Raw genomic sequence first — 17,236 nt, forward strand, 5'->3', positions numbered from 1 at the left:
ATCCTAAAAGTAGCCCTAGCTGTAAAACAAAACTGTGCCAAAGCCCTACCCCTAACCCTAACCAAAACGTAATCCTAGACTTGACACTAGACCTATCCCTAATTCTTAACCTAACCCTTACACAAACCCTAACCCTACACCTGGCCTTAACCCTAGCCTTAATTCGAGTCTATCCCTAACTCTGATCAGTAACACTGATCCTGACTTTGACAGTAACACTAACCCTATCTCTAATCATCACCCTAAACATAAACCTAATCTACATACTAAATTTAGACATAATGCTAAACTTAACACTAGCTCTAATCATAACCCTAGTTCTAACCTTAGCCATAGTCCTCTAGCCCTAACCTAACTCAAAAATTAGACCTAATCAGAGCTCTCACCATAGTTTTAACCCTAGCCCAAACCCTAACCCTAACACTTAACCTAAACCTAGCCATAAACCTAAACCTTGTCCTAACCCAAAATCTAACCCAAATCATAGCCCTAATCCTAACCATAATCCTAGCCCTAATCCTAGCTCTAATCTTATCCATTACCCTAACCATAATCCTAACCAATATCTAACCCTAGGTCTAACCCTAACCACAGCTCTAACCTAACCATACCCCTAGTCCTAACTGTAGCTCTAATCTAATCTATTACCCTAATCATAACCCTAACTGAATTCTATCCCTAGGCCTAAACCTAACACTATCCCTAACCATAAACCTGTCCATTACTCTAATTATAACCTTATCCCTAAACTTGACTGTATCCATTACCCTAACCCTAATACTAACCCTAATGCTAATTTGAGCCCTAAGCCTAATCCTTAACCTAACCCATACCCTAACCCTGACTCTGACCCTAATAACATCCCTAGCTGTAAACCTGAACCTAACCTTCATCCTAACACTTACAATAGACCTGGCCATAATCCTTACCCTAAAACTATCCCTAACCATAACCCTAGACCTGACATTAGCCCTAACACAAATCCTAGCCCTAATTCTATCCCTAAGCTTAGCCTTAATTCTATCCCTAATATTAACCCTAGCCCTAAACCTAATTTTATGCTTTGCTCTAGCCCTAACTGTAGCTGTAACATCATACCTTACCCTAACACTAATGTTAATCCTAATCCTAGCCCTAAACCTAGGCCTAAACCTACCACTAACCATAGCTCTAATTTAGCCCTAATTTAGCCCTAACCCTAAACCTAACACTATCCCTAGACCTAAGACTAACTCTCTCACCCTAGAACTATCCCTAGTTCTAAACTTATCCTGTATCATAACCCAAAACTTTTCCCTATCCCTAGCCCAAACCCTAGCCCTAACCTTCACCATAGCCCTAAACCTGGATCTAACCCTAACCTTAAGCCTAAAGCTGACTCTAACACTAGCCCTAACCCTAATGTTAATTGGAAGTCTAGCCCTAACAGTATCCCTCTCTAAAACAAAATTGAGCCCTAACCCTAACCCTAAACCTTAACCTAAACCAAACCCTAACCCTATACCTAGCCCTAAACATAGCCATACTTTGAGTCCTAACATAATTTGAGTCCTAAACCTAACCTTGACACTTACTCGGACCCTAACAGTAAACCTAGCTCTAAACATTGACCTAATGCTAACCCTAGAACTAGCCCTTCTTTGTATATTCTGGATATTGGGGCTCTATCTGAAGTGTGAGGAGTAAAGATTTGTTCCCAGGATGTAGGTTCCCTATTTACCTCTCTTATTGTTTCTCTTGCTGAGAAAAAAACTTTTTAGTTTGAGTAAGTCCCATTTGTTGATTCTAGTTATTAACTTTTGTGCTATGGGCGTCCTATTAAGGAATTTGGAGCCCGACCCCACAATGTGTAGATCAGAGCCAACTTTTTCTTCTATCAGGTGCAGAGTCTCTGATTTGATATCTAGCTCCTTGATCCATTTTGAATTAACTTTTGTGCATGGCGAGAGAAAGGGGTTCAGCTTCATTTTGTTGCATATGGATTTCCAGTTTTCCCAGCACCATTTGTTGAAGATGCTATCCTTTCTCCATTGCATGCTTTTAGCGCCTTTATCAAATATAAGAAAGTTGTAATTTTGTGAATTGGTCTCTGTGTCCTCTATTCTGTACCATTGGTCCACCTGCCTGTTTTGCTACCAGTACCATGCTGTTTTTGTTACTATTGCTCTGTAGTACAGTTTGAAATCTGGTATCGCTATACCTCCCGATTCACACTTCCTGCTTAGAATTGCTTTTGCTATTCTGGGTCTTTTGTTTTTCCATATGAATTTCATGATAGCTTTATCTATTTCTACCAGAAATGCCATTGGGATTTTGATTGGCATTGCATTGAACCTGTAGAGAACTTTGGGTAATATCGCCATTTTGATGATGTTTGTTCTGCCTATCCATGAACAGGATACATTTTTCCATCTTCTAAGATCTTCTATCTCTCTCTTTAGGGTTCTGTAGTTTTCATTGTATAAATCTTTCACCTCTTTTGTTAGGTTGATTCCCAAGTATTTTATTTTTTTTTTTTTGAGGATATTGTGAATGGGGTGGTTTTCCTCATTTCCATTTCAGAAGTTTTGTTACTGATATACAGGAATGCCTTTGATTTATGCATGTTGATTTTATATCCTGCCACTTTGCTGAATTCATTTATTAGTTCTAGTAGTTTCTTTGTAGACCCTTTTGGGTCTTCAAAGTATAGGATCATATCGTCCGCAAATAGTGATATTTTAAGTTCTTCTTTTCCTATTTTTATGCCTTTAATTTATTTCTTTTGTCTGTCTAATTGCTCTGGCTAGTATTTCAAGGACTAAATTAAATAGAAGTGGTGAGAGAGGGCATCCCTGTCTTGTTCCAGATTTTAGCAGGAATGCCTTCAGTTTTCTCTCATTTAGAATGATGCTAGCCTGAGGCTTAGCATATATAGCTTTTACAATGTTGAGGTAAGTTCCTGTTATCCCCATTTTTTCTAGTGTTTTGAACATAAAAGGATGCTGTACTTTGTAGAATGCTTTTTCTGCATCTATCGAGACGATCGTATGGTTCTTATCTTTAAGTCTATTGATGTGGTGAATAATATTTATTGATTTCTGTATATTGAACCAACCTTGCATCCCAGGGATGAATCCTACTTGATCATGGTGCACAATTTTTTTGATATGCTTTTGTATTCGATTCGCCAGGATTTTATTGAGAATTTTTGCATCTATGTTCATTAGAGATATTGGTCTGTAGTTTTCTTTCTTTGAAGTGTCTTTGTCTGGTTTCAGGATCAGGGTGATGTTGGCCTCATAGAATGAATTTGGAAGAGCTCCTTCTTTTTCTATTTCTTGAAATAGCTTGAAAAGTATTGGTATTAATTCTTCTTTGAAGGTTTTGTAAAACTCTACTGTATACCCATCTGGTCCAGGGCTTTTTTTGGTTGGTAGTCTTTTGATGGCTTCTTCTATTTCTTCCTTTGTTATTGGTCTGCTTAAATTGTGTGTGTCTTCCTGACTCAATCTGGGCAGCTCATATGACTTAAGAAATTTATCGATGTCTTCACTGTCTTCTATTTTATTAGAATATAGGGTTTCAAAATACTTTCTAATTATCTTCTATATTTCGGTAGTGTCTGTTGTGATATTGCCTTTTTCATCCCGTATGTTAGTGATTTGAGTTTTCTCTCTTCTTCTCTTCGTTAACATGGCTAAGGGTCTGTCGATATTATTTATTTTTTCAAGGAACCAACTTTTAGTTTTATCAATTTTTTCAATGGTTTTTTTTGTTTCATTTCGTTGATTTCCGCTCTGATTTTAATTATTTCTTGTCTTCTGCTATATTTGCTGTTGTTTTGCTCTTCCTTTTCTAGGGTTTTGAGATGTAGTGTGAGTTCGTTTATTTGTTGGTTTTTTTCTTTTTTGGAGGAATGAACTCCAGGAAATGAATTTCCCTCTTAAAACTGCTTTCATTGTGTCCCATAGATTCTGGTATGTTGTGTCTGAATTGTCGTTTATCTCTAAGAATTTTTTGATTTCCTCCTTTATGTCTTCTGTAACTCATTGATCATTCAGTAACATATTGTTTATTTTCCATGTGATGCAGGATTTTTCCTTCCTTCTTTTTTCATTGATTTCCAGTTTCATTCCATTATGATCAGATAAGGTGCATGGTATTATCTCCACTCCTTTATATTTACTAAGAGTTGCCCTATGGCATAATATATGATCTATCTTTGAGTAAGATCCATGTGCTGCTGAGAAGACGTGTATCCACTTGATGATGGTTGATATATTCTATATATGTCGGTTAAGTTCTAGGTTATTGATTGTGTCATTGAGTTCTATAGTTTCTTTATTCAGCTTTTGTCTGGAGGATCTGTCTAATGGCGAGAGCAGTGTGTTGAAGTCACCCATAATTATTGTGTTGTGGTCAATTTGACTCTTGAACTTGAGGAGAGTTTGTTTTATGAACGTTGCTGCACCATTATTTGGTGCATATAAATTGATAATTGTTATGTCTTGTTGGTGAATAGTTCCTTTTAACAGGATATAGTGTCCTTCTTTATCCCTTTTGATTAACTTAGGTTTGAAGTTGATTTTATTCGATATGAGTATGGCCACTCCTGCTTGCTTCCGAGGGCCATGTGAGTGCTATGATTTTTCCCAACCTTTCACCTTCAGCCTGTGTATGTCTTTTCCTATCATATGAGTCTCCTGAAGGCAGCATATTGTTGGATTTGTTTTTTTGATCCAGGTTACCAGCCTGTGTCTCTTGATTGGTGAGTTTAGTCCATTAACATTTAAGGTTACAATTGAAATACGATTTGTACTTCCAGTCATGTTTTATTTATTTATTTATTTTAGTTTGGCTAGTTTTTACTTTTTGGTTGTTTTCCTACCCCTTTACTGAGATACCTCCCGCTGTTGGTTTTGGGCACTGTTTTTCCATTCCTCTTCTTGTAGAATTTTGCCCAAAATGCTTTGCAGTGCTGGTTTTCTGGCTGCAAAATCTTTTAGCTTTTGTTTATAGTGAAAGATTTTAATTTCATTGTCAAATCTGAAGCTTAATTTTGCTGGATACAGTATTCTTGGTTGGAATCCATTATTTTTTCAGCGTTTGAAATACATTGTTCCAGGATCTTCTCGCTTTCAAAGTCTGTGATGAAAAATCAGCCATTAACCTAATTGGTTTACCCCTGAATGTAATCTGCCTCCTTTCCCTCGTAGCTTTTAATATTCTCTCCTTGTTCTGTATGTTGGCTATCTTCATAATTATATGTCTTGGAGTTGGCCTATTACAGTTTTGGATGTTTTGGGTTCCTGTAGGCTTCCAGGATTTGGCAATCCATTCCATCTTTCATCTCTGGGAAGTTTTCTAGGATTATTTCATTCAATAGGTTGTCCATTCCTTTGGCTTGAATCTCTGTGCCTTCTTCTATCCCAATGACTCTCAAATTTGGTTTTTTGATGAGATCCCATATCTCTTGGATAGATTGCTCGTGAGATTTAAGCATCTTTTCAGTATTGACTATATTCTTTTCAAGTTGATAAACTTTGTCTTCATTATCTGATGTTCTGACTTCTATCTTGATCTAGTCTATTTGTAATATTCTCGTTAGCATTTTTAATCTGGTTTATGGTTTCTTGCATTTCTAAAATCACTGCTTGTTTGTTTTTTTTTTTTTTAAGATCTCTATCTCCTGGTAAAGCTCGTTCTTTGCAATTTGAATTTGTTTGTTTCGTTGGTTTTCAAAATATACTTTCAATTCTTGGATTTGCTGTCTCATGTCTTCTCTAAAATTCCGTTCCATCTGAGTTAGGTATGCCTTGATTTCTTTCCCTGTCCATATTTCTGATGCTTCTAGGTCCTCCTGTAGATTTAAGTTGTCCTGCATTATCTGTACTCCTTTTTTCCCTGGTTTTTTCATGTTGTTCACGTTACTTTACAGCTCTGTTTGACTGCTTTGTAACTGCTTTCTCCTATACATTTGTTTTGGCTTTGTTTATATCTGTTGTCTCTCCTTTGTGGTGGGAGATTATGCCTATAGATGTTGGTCTTTATTGTACTTTAGAGCTGATTCATTCAATTTATAAAGGGCTTCCGGATTTTGTATGCATATAGTGATTTGTTTTTTGTTCTTAGGACTTTAGGTTAGGTGCTATGAAGGTATAAGGGTTAGTATGTCTTGGCTACTTTAGAAGATTGCTCTACTGAAGGGGGATGCTAACCGTCAATTGGATCAGGGTGTTGGTAGTAGCTAGGTATTTAGGAGCACTATAGACGGCCTCAAAACATTCACCTGTTTGCATTTAGACAGTTACACGAAATGGAGGACGTAATGCTTGGGATGAAAGTCGGGGGGAAGGGGAAGGAAGGTGCTCTTGAAAAGAAAATAGGAGGGGGAGTTAGATAGCATAGAGGAGAATGGAAAGAAGAATAAAACTTGGAAGGGGAGAGAAAGAGGGAAAAAGGGAGAGAAAAATAAAATAAAATTAGGTCTTAGAGATCCATTTTCTTCTCTTCCCGTAGGCAAAGTTGTGCCCAAGGGGCTGAGATTTGCCCTCAATGTGTCAACAGCAATCCCTATAAGGCGGCTCCTGGGAGTCTCTCAATCCTGTTGGTCCAGAGCCGTTTCACTTCTACGGCCCCTCCTCCCTTTCCTCCTGCCAGCCAGCCAGGTCCTGTGCACCGGAGGAGGTTCTCCAAGGATTTGGTTACACTTTCAGCACCTCTGGGTGCTCTATTTCCCTAACGACTGAGCACTCTCTCTGTCATTCATCTAAGCCCCAGTGCTGTGGAGCTGTGTTCTGGGAGTCAATAGTTTAATTTTTCCGGACCCCTTTGGTGGGCACATCTTCGGAGTCTGGCGGCTAAGACCATTGGTGTCGCCACTGGTGGTAATGGGAGTTGGGGGTCGAGGATCCCCTCTGCTTCCCTCAGCCCCTACAATCACGACCACTCCGCTGGCGGTAGGAGGAGTTGGGGGTCTGGAGTGTCCTCTGTTTCCCTCCGCCACTACCGTCACGCCCTCTCAGTTGGCGGTTGGGGGAGTTGTGGGTGGGGAGTCTTCTCTGCTTCCCTCCGCCCCTACAGTAACGCCCACGTCACTGGCAGTATTGGGAGTTGGGGGTCGAGAGTCCTTTGGCCCTTACGGTCACGCCCACGGAGAGATTTTGAAGTTTCCCGGTTGTTTGTATCTGATGCGGGTGGGAGTCACACACCTGCTAAAGTAGATTCCGCTGGGAAGGAATCTCTTTGGCCGAACTTTGGTGACTTCCCCTCTCTGCTATGGCGGGCCCCTGCCTCCTTGCTGGAGTGTCTGAAGGGAGGGGTGGAACTGGCTTGTCTCTGGTCTGACACAATCTCTGGTTTTAGTTCCCAGTTCGCTATTTCATAAAGGCTTGGTTAGATTCCCTTCACGTCGTCTCAGGTTGGGGAGCCGTTTTCCGGGTGGGCGGGGCCGTTCGCAGTGGGGGCGGGGCCGTTAGTAGAGCCGGGAGGGCACAGGCCGTCTGCTGGGTGGGGACCCTTCTCGCAGCGCAGTGATGCTGGGGGCCGCCTGCAGAGCCGGGCCGGCACTGGCCGCGGGCGGGGCGCCAGCAGAGCCCGGAGGGCGGGGGTCCCCATTTGCCGGGTGGGCGGGGCCGTTAGCAGAGCCAGGAGGGCACAGGCCGTCTGCCGGGCCAGGGGGGAACCTTCTCGCTGCACGGACCGCCGGGGTCCGCCTGCAGAGGCGAGCCTGCGCTGGCTGGGGGTGGGGCCACCAGCAGAGCAGGGAGGGCGGGGGGCCGTGTGCCCGGTGGGCGGGGCCGTTAGCAGAGCCAGGAGGGCGCAGCCCGTTTGCCAGGCCAGGCGGGGACCCTTCTCGCCACGCCGGCCGCCGGGGGCCGCTTGTAGAACCTGGTAGGCAGCGGCCTCATGGCTAAGAGCTGGGAATGGAACCACCATTTGACCCAGCTATCGCCCTTCTTGGTCTATTCCCTGAGGACCTTAAAAGAGCATACTGTAGGGATACTGCCACATCAATGATCATGGCAGCACAATTCACAATAGCTAGACTTTGGAATCAACCCAGATGCCCTTCAATAGATGAATGGATTAAAAAAACTGTGGCATTTATACACAATGGAGTATTATGCAGCACTAAAAAATGACAAAATCATGGATTTTGCAGCTAAATGGATGGCATTAGAGCAGATTATGCTAAGTGAAGCTAGCCAATCCTTAAAAACAAATGTCAAATGTCTTCTTTGATATAAAGAGAGCAACTAAGATCAGAACAGGGAAGAAGAGCATGAGGAAAAGATTAACATTAAACAGAGACGAGTGGGGGGAGAGAAAGGGAGAGAGAAGGGAAACTATGGAAATGGAAGGAGACCCTCATTGTTACACAAAATTACATATAAGAGTTTGTGAGGGGAAAGGGGATAAAAAAACAAGGGAGAGAATTAAACAACAGCAGATGGGGTAGAGAGGGAAGATGAGAGGGAAGGGGAGGGGGGATAGTAGGGGATAGGAAAGGTAGCAGAATACAACAGTCATTAATATGGTATTATGTAAAAATGTGGATGTGTAACCGATGTGATTCTGCAACTTGTATTTGGGGTAAAAAATGGGAGTTCATAACCCACTTGAATCAAATGTATGGAAGATGATATGTCATGAGCTTTGTAATGTTTTGAACAACCAATTAAAAAAAAGAAAAAAAAAATTCTTAAAACTAAAAAAAAAAAATGACAAAATCATAGAATTTGCAGGGAAATGGATGGCATTAGAACAGATTATGCTAAGTGAAGCTAGCCAATCCCTAAAAAACAAATGCCAAATGTTTTCTTTGATATAAGGAGAGTAACTAAGAACAGAGTTGGGAGGAAGAGCATGAGAAGAAGATTAACATTAAACAGGGGTGAGAGGTGGGAGGGAAAAGGAAAGAGAAGGGAAATTGCATGGAAATGGAAGGAGACCCTCATGGTTATACAAAATTACATACAAGAGGAAGTGAGGGGAAAGGGGGGAAAAACAAGGGGGAGAAATGAATTACAGTAGATGGGGTAGAGAGAGAAGATTGGAGGGGAGGGGAGGGGGGATAGTAGAGGATAGGAAAGGCAGCAGAATACAACAGACACTAGTATAGCAATATATAAAACAGTGGATGTGTAACCGATGTGATGCTGCAAACTGTATACGGGGTAAAAATGGGAGTTCATAACCCACTTGAATCAAAATGTTAAATATGATTTGTCAAGAACTATGTAATGTTTTGAACAACCAACAATAAAAATTAAAAAAAAAATAAATTGCTAAAACTTGCCTTGAAAATAAAAAAGAGGGAATATCCTATTCATACACTATACATGGGTTGGAAATTCTATTCATTTTTCAGATTAAACACTTCTTTTGACTTGTGTATTTGTCATAAAAACACATTAAGATGCAAAATTTGTGAAATATCCATCCAAATTTGATAAGTAAATTATTAAAAAATGAAAAATAATAATTCTCTCTCTCTCTCTCTCTCTCTCTCTCTCTCTCTATCTATCTATCTATCTCTATCTCTATCTCTCTCTTTAAAAATCCTAACCCTTATACTAAACATAACCCTAGCCCTATCATAATTCCTAACCTTAACCCTAGCCCAAACTTTACCTCTAACCATATCCATTAACCTACCCTAATTAAAACCCTATCCCTAACACTAAACCTAATTTTAACCATAATCTTGACCTTAAAAGTAAACCTAAACCTAACCCTCATACTAGCCCTGACCCTAGCTCAAACACTAACCGCTATCTTAACCTAATTATAACCTTAAACTAACATTTACCCTAACCCTAAAACTTACACTAAACAAAACCCTACCCTATCCCTAAACCTAACCCTAATCCTAGACTTAATCCAAACCATAACCTAGCCCTAATCTTAATTCTAAAACTATCCATTACACTAAACATAACCCTAACCCTAATGGTAACCCTAACCCGATCACTGAAAACTAACCCATCCATTACCCTAAACCTTAACTAAAAACCTAAAGTAAACCCTTCCATTACCTTAACTTTAAAACTGACCCCAATGCTAATTTGAGCCCTAACCACTTAACCTTAATGGAAACCAAATGCTAACCCTGACCCTGACCGTGACACTAATAATAATTCTAGTTCTAAATCTGACCTTTAACCTAAACTTAACCCTTACACTAGAACTAGCCATATCCTAACCCTAAACCTATCTTTAACCATAACCTAGACTTGATATTAGCCCTAGCCTGAGTCCTAGTCCTAACCCTATCAGAAAACCCACCCCTCATCCTAGCCCTAATCCTAGCTTTAATCTAAACTGAAACGTAAACCTAGGCCTAATTCTAATTCTAAGACTCACCCTATCACTAAACCTAGCTATAACCCCACCTATTACCCTAAACTTAACCCTAACCCCAGTTATAACCCTAACCCTAGCCCAAACCCTAGGCTTAACCCTAACACTAACCCTAGTCCTAATCCTAGCCCTAGTTTAGCCCTAACCCTAACCCTCACCCTAAGCCTACTCCCAAGAATAACTCTAATTCTCACCCTAGACATATCCCTAGTTTCTAACTTATTTCTTACCTTAACCCTATCCCTAGCCCTAACCCTAGCATGAGCCCAAACACTTGATCAACCCTAACTCTAAATCTAACCCTAACCCTTAGCCTAAACTTCACTCTAACACTAGCCATAACCCTGATGCTATTCCAAAATCTAGCCTTAACCATTGCCCTAGCCCTAGCCCTAAATCAAAACTGAGCCATAGCCCTAACCATAACCCTTAACCTAAACCAAAACCTAACCCTACACCTAGCAATAACTTTAGCCCTAATTAGAGTCTTAAAACTAACACTAAAACTAACCCTAAACCTGACCCCAAATATAAACCTTGCTCTAAACATCACCCTAACCCTTACCCTAAAACTGGCACTAATTGTAACACTAGTTCATACATTAGCCATAGCCCTAACCTTAGCCCTAACCAAACCCAAACCCTAGCCGTTATTTGAGACTTAACCCTAGATTTAAACCTAACCCCAATCCCAAACCTAGCCCTAAACCTTACCCTAAACCTAGCCAGAATCCTAACCATAACCTTAGCCATATCACTAGCTCTAACCCTATCCATTACCATAACCACAACCCTAATGGTAACCCTTGGCCTAACACTATCCTTATCACTAATCCTAACTTTATTCATTAACCTAAACCTAATCTGTACCCTAAACCTATCCTTATCATTACCCTGATCCTAACCCTAATGGTAATTTGAGCCCTAATTCTTAACCTAAGCCAAACCCTAATTCTGACCCTTCCTGTAATAAATACCTAGCTCTAACCCTGACTCTACCCTAAACCTTACCCTTATACTAGACCTAGCCATATAACTAATCCTAAAACTATTCTTAATGTAACCATATACCTGACATTTGCCCTAGCTGTAATCCTAGCCCTAACCTTAAAAAAAAACTTAGCCCTAACCCTAAACCTAGCCCTAACCCTATCCATAACCCTAGCCCTAAACTTAGCTCTAATCCTATCAATTACTCTAAACATAGCCCTAATTCTAATGCTAACTCTAGGCCTAAATCTAAACCTATGCCTAACCGTAACCCAATCCATTATGCTAAACCTAACCTGAACCCTACACCTAACCCTATCATTACCCTAACCCAAATCCTAATGCTAATTTGAGCACTAACCCTAAACCTTAACCTAAACAAAATCATAAACCTGACCCTGACCCTAATAAAATGCCTAGCTCTAAATTTGACCCTTACCCTAAATCTAACCGTTACCCTAAACATAACGATAAACCTAACCCTAAAACTATCCAAAACCATAACCTTAGAACTGGTATTCACCCTAACACTAATCCTAGCCCTAACAAAAACAAAAATTCTAGCCCTCATTAGCCCTTAAACTAGCCTTAATCATAACTGTAATGAAACCCTAGCCCCAACCCTAATTCTAACCTTCGTCCTAGCTCTAAACCTAGGTCGAACCCCATCATTTAAACTAAACCTAACCCAAAGCCCAAAACTAACCCTAGGCCTAAACATAAACATAAACCTACCCTTATTCTTAGCCCTAATTAAGCCCTATACCTAATCAAGCCCTAAGCCTAGCCCTAAGACTAACTCTCACTCTCGCCTTAGCCCTATCCCTAGTTCTAACCCTATTTTTATCATAACCCTAATCCTAGCTATAAACCTAGAACTAATGGTAGCCATATCCTTAGCCCTAGACCTAACCCTAGATCTAATCCTAACTCTATATCTAACTCTAAACCTGAGACTAAACCTAAACCTAACACCAGTCCTAAACCTATTGCTAATCTTAAAACTAGCCCTAACCATAGCCCTAGCCCTAAAACAAAACCCAGCCATAGCCCTAACTTTAAAGCTTAATCTAAACCAAAACTAACCCTACACCTAGCCCTAAACCTAGCCCTAATTTAAGTCCAAACTCTAACCCTAAAACTACCCCTGACCTTAATTTTGACCCTACTACTAATCCTAGCTCTAAACATCACACTAATGTTAAACCTAATCCTAACACTAGAGCTCGTCCTAACCCAAATCTTAAAACTAGCCCAAATCGTAACTCTGTGGCAAACGTTGGCCATAACTTTAAGCCTAGCCCTAACTCTAACCAAAAACTAGCCCTATTCTGAATCCTAACCCTAGCTTTAACCATAAACCTAATCCTAACACTAGCCATAACCCTACCCTAAATGTAGCCCTAACCCTAGGTCTAACCCTATCCCTTATCCTAAGCCAAACCTAACCCTAATGCTAACCCTAGTCCTAACCCTAATCCTATTACTAGTCCTAACACTAGCCCTCATTCTAGCTCTAACCATGAATGAAACCTGACACTTATTCTGACTCTAATGGTAACCGTAAGTCTAAACCTGACCCTAACCCAATACTGAACACTAACACTAGCACTAGAAATAAACTTATTTCTAAACCCAACACTAACATTAGCCCTAGACCTAAACCTAATCTTAAATATGGCCATATCTCTAGCCCTAGACGTAAACATAAACCTAGCACTAGCCCTAATAATAAGCCTTAACCTAACCCAAGCACTATCCCTATCCCTAGACCTAACCCTAGTGATAATTCTGGCTTTAACCCTAAAGCTAACTCTAACCTGAACACTGACCCTGACCCTAACACTAACTCTAGCTCTAAACATCATGCTAACACAAACCCTTACCCTAAGACTTCACGTAGCCATAACACTAACCCCAAAACTGGCCCTAATTGTAACCCTAGTTAATACATTAGCTTTACCCCTAACACTAGCGCTAATGTAACCCAAAACCTGGCCCTAACCAGAGGGCTAAACCTAGCTTTAACCCGAACATTAATCCTAGCCATGAGCCAATCCCTAACCCTTGCCATAACCCTAGCTTTTATCCTATTTGTTACCTTAAGCCAAACCCAAAACCTAATGCTAACACTAGTCCTAACACTAATCCATAGCCTAATCCAAATCCTATCACTATTACTAGTTCTAACCCTAGCCCTCATCATAGCTCTTACAATAACCCAAGCCCTAATCCTAACCCTGAAACTTATACTGACCCTAACACTAACCGTAGGTCTAAACCTGACCCTAACCCAAATCCGAACCCTAACATGAGCCCTACTGGTAATCCTATACATAAACCTAAACCTAACATTAGTTTTAGACCCTAAACATAATACTAAATATAGCCATTACTCTAGCCAAAGACCTGAACAACAACCTTGCTCTAGCCCTACCAATCACCCTTAACATAACCCAAACACTAACCCTAATTCTAAAGCTAACCCTACTCCTAACTCTGGCACTAACACAACACTCACTCTAACCTGAACACTGACCCTGACACTAGCTCCAAAGCTCAACCTAAAACAAAAACTAATTATAACACTACACCTAGCCATAACCCTAACCCTAAAACCACCCATAATCATAACCCTATCTCTTAACTACACATGGCCCTAAGCCTAGGCCAAAAATAACACAAAACCTAGCCTTAAGTGTAACCCTAAACTAACCATAGCCTTAACCCTAAACCTAACCCTCCCCTTGAACCAAACCCTAGCTCAAAGCCTAACCTTTACAGTAAACATAACCATAGCCCAATCCCAAACCCTAACCTAAACCTAGCGCTAATCCTAACCTTAACCATAGCTGTAACCATAGCTCTAATTGTATACATTACTCTAACTCTAACCCTAATCCTAACCATAACCCTAGCCTTAACCCTACCTCTAACCCTTCCCATTACCCTAAACATAATCCTAACCCTAATGCTAACCATAGGCTTAACCCTAACACTGTCACAATCCCTAAACCTATCCATTAAGCTAAAAATAACCTATAACCTAATCCTAAGCCTATTCATTAACCTAACCCTAACTCTAACCCTAATGCTAATTAAATACCTAAACCTAAACCTTAACCTAAATTAAACCATAACCCATACCCTGACCTTAATAATACATCTAGCTCTAAACTTGACCCTTACCCTAAATCTAACCCTTACTCAAGGGTTCCCTTACCTTACTCAAACTCTAATCCTTACCCTAAACATAACAATAGCCCCAACTCTCACCTAAACCCTAAACCTAGCCCTAATCCTAACTGTAACCATAGCATAAATCCTAGCACAAACTCTATCCATTACTTTAAACATAACCCTAAACCTAATGCTAACCCAAGCCATAACCCTAACCCTAACCCTAACCATGGCCCTGACTCTAAACCAAACCCTCACCCTAGACTTAACCCTAGCTCAAACCCTAACACTTCTGCTAAACCTAACATGAACACTAACCCTAGGCCTATCTCTAAACCTAGGCAAAATCCTAATGTTAACACAAATCCTAACACTAGCACTAATCCTATTCTTTACCCTAAACATAAATTTAAACCAAATGCTAACCCTAGGTCTAATCCTAATCCTATCACTAACACTAACCCTATCTATTACCCTAATCCTAACCTGTACCCTAAACATAACACTATCCATTACTTTAACCTTAACCCTAATGCTAATTTGAGCCCTAACCCTAAACCTTATCCTAAACCAAACCCTAAACCGGACTCTGACAATAATAATACACCTAGCTCTAAACCTGACTTTTATCCTAAACCTAACTTTCCACTAGTCCTAGCCATAAATCTAAAGTTAAGACTATTCCTAACCTTAACCCTAGACCTGACATTAGCCCTAACCCTAATCCTAGCTCTAACCCTAACACAAACCCTAGCCCTTATCCTAGCCCTAAACCTAGCCTTAATCCTAACCTGAACACTCACCCTAACCTATATCTAATTTTAACCCTCGCCCTAGCCCTGAACCTAGCCAAAATCTCATCCCTTCCTCTAAAACTAACCAAAAACCTAACACTAACACTAACCCTAAATCTAGCCCTAACCATGGGCCTAACCCTAACACTAAACCTAGTGCTAATCTAGCCCTAATTTAGCCCCAACCCTAAGCAAACCCCTAACTCTAGCCCTAAAAATAACTCTAACTCTGAACATAGCCCTATTTCTATTTCTAAACTTGTCCATTAGCATAATCCTAACACTAGCTCTAACCTTAGACATAGCCCTAGATCTAACCATAACTCTAAGTCTATCCCTATCCTTAAGCCTAAACCTCACCCTACCACTAGCTGAACACTATTGCTAATGATAAAACTTACCCTAACACTAGTCCTAGCCCTAAAACACACACACACACAAAAAAAATAAAATAAAATAAACGAGCCATTACCCTAACCCTAAACTTAACCTAAACCAAACCCTAACCCTACAACTAGCCATAACCATAGCTCAAATTCGAGTCCTAGGACTCAAACTAACCCTTACCATGACTAATATCCAAGCACTGACCCTAGCTCTATATTTCACCCTAACCATGAAGCAAATGCTAACACAATTCCTAGCCCAAGTCCTAATACTAAAATTAACCCTAATAATAACCCTAGTTCTTACATTAGTCAACTCTAACCCTAACACCAAAACAAAAATAGCCCTTATCTGAGCCCTAAAACTAGATTTAACCCTAACCCTAACCCTAACCCTAGCCCTAAACCTAACCCTAACCCTAGCTCTAAGCCAGCTGTAACCCTATCCCTTATCCTAAGGCAAACCCTAAATATAATGCTAACTATAGTCCTAATTGTAACCCTTAGCCTAAATCAAACACTAATCCTATTACTAGTCCAAACACTCGCTCTCATTCTAGCTCTAAATTTAACCCAAAACCTAACCCTAACCTTCACCCTTATTCTGACCGTAACACTAAATATAGGTCTAAACCTGACCCTAACCCTAAACTGAACCCTGAAACTAGCCCTACCAGTAAAAAACTAACCAAACACTACCCCTAGACCTAAACCTAATCCTAAATCTAGTGATAACTCTAGCCCTAGACCTAAACAAAAACTTAGTCCTAGCCCTAAAAATAACCCTTAACCTAAACCAAACAATAGCACTACCCCTAGACCTAACCCTACTACTGATTCTGGCTTTCACCCTAACTCTAATCTGAACACTGACCTTGACACTAACACTAAACCTTGCTCTAAAACTGACTCAAAACCAAAATCTAAACCTAACACCAGACGTAGCCATAACCCTAACCCTAAAACTAGCCCTAATTAGAACCCTAGATCTTACATTACACATAGCACTAACCCTAGACCTAATCCTAACAGAAAACGTAGCACTAATCCAAGGCTTAAACCTACTGTAAGCATAACCCTAACCCTAAACCTAGCCCTACCCATAGCTCAAAGCCTAATCTTAGGCATAAACAAACCCTAGCCATATCCCTTACAATAACCCTAACCCTAGCCCTAACTATAAACCTATATATTACCCTTATGATAACCCTATTCATAATGCTAACCCTAGGCCTAACCCTAACCCTTTCACAAACCCTAAATCTCTCCATTACCCTAAACATACTCTGAACCCTAAACCTAACCCTATTCATTACCCAAAACCTAACTCTTACCCTAATGCTCATTTGAGCCCTATCCCTAAATCTTAACCTAATAACAACCATAAACCTGACCCTGAACCTAAAAATACCCCTAGCTCTAAAACTGACCCTTACCCTAAACTTAACACTTACACTAGACTAAGACATAGACCTAATCCTAAATCTACTCCTAACTGTAACACTAGACCTGACATTATCCCTAGCCCTAATTCTAGAC

At 40.3% G+C, this 17,236-nt stretch overlaps 1 protein-coding gene across 1 annotated transcript in view; it reads left to right on the forward strand.

Annotated features, from left to right (window-relative positions):
• LOC139703128 (bone morphogenetic protein 15-like) overlaps positions 1 to 7,369 on the forward strand; it is a 13,700-nt gene extending 6,331 nt beyond the window's left edge. Inside the window, exon 3 of the mRNA XM_071606068.1 lies at positions 7,348 to 7,369. Coding sequence (XP_071462169.1) covers positions 7,348 to 7,369 — 22 coding nt within the window. The remainder of the gene's footprint in view (positions 1 to 7,347) is intronic.
• The last annotated feature ends 9,867 nt before the right edge of the window (positions 7,370 to 17,236 follow it).

This window comes from Marmota flaviventris, chromosome X, assembly GCF_047511675.1.
Source record: "Marmota flaviventris isolate mMarFla1 chromosome X, mMarFla1.hap1, whole genome shotgun sequence".
Taxonomy (NCBI): domain Eukaryota; kingdom Metazoa; phylum Chordata; class Mammalia; order Rodentia; family Sciuridae; genus Marmota; species Marmota flaviventris.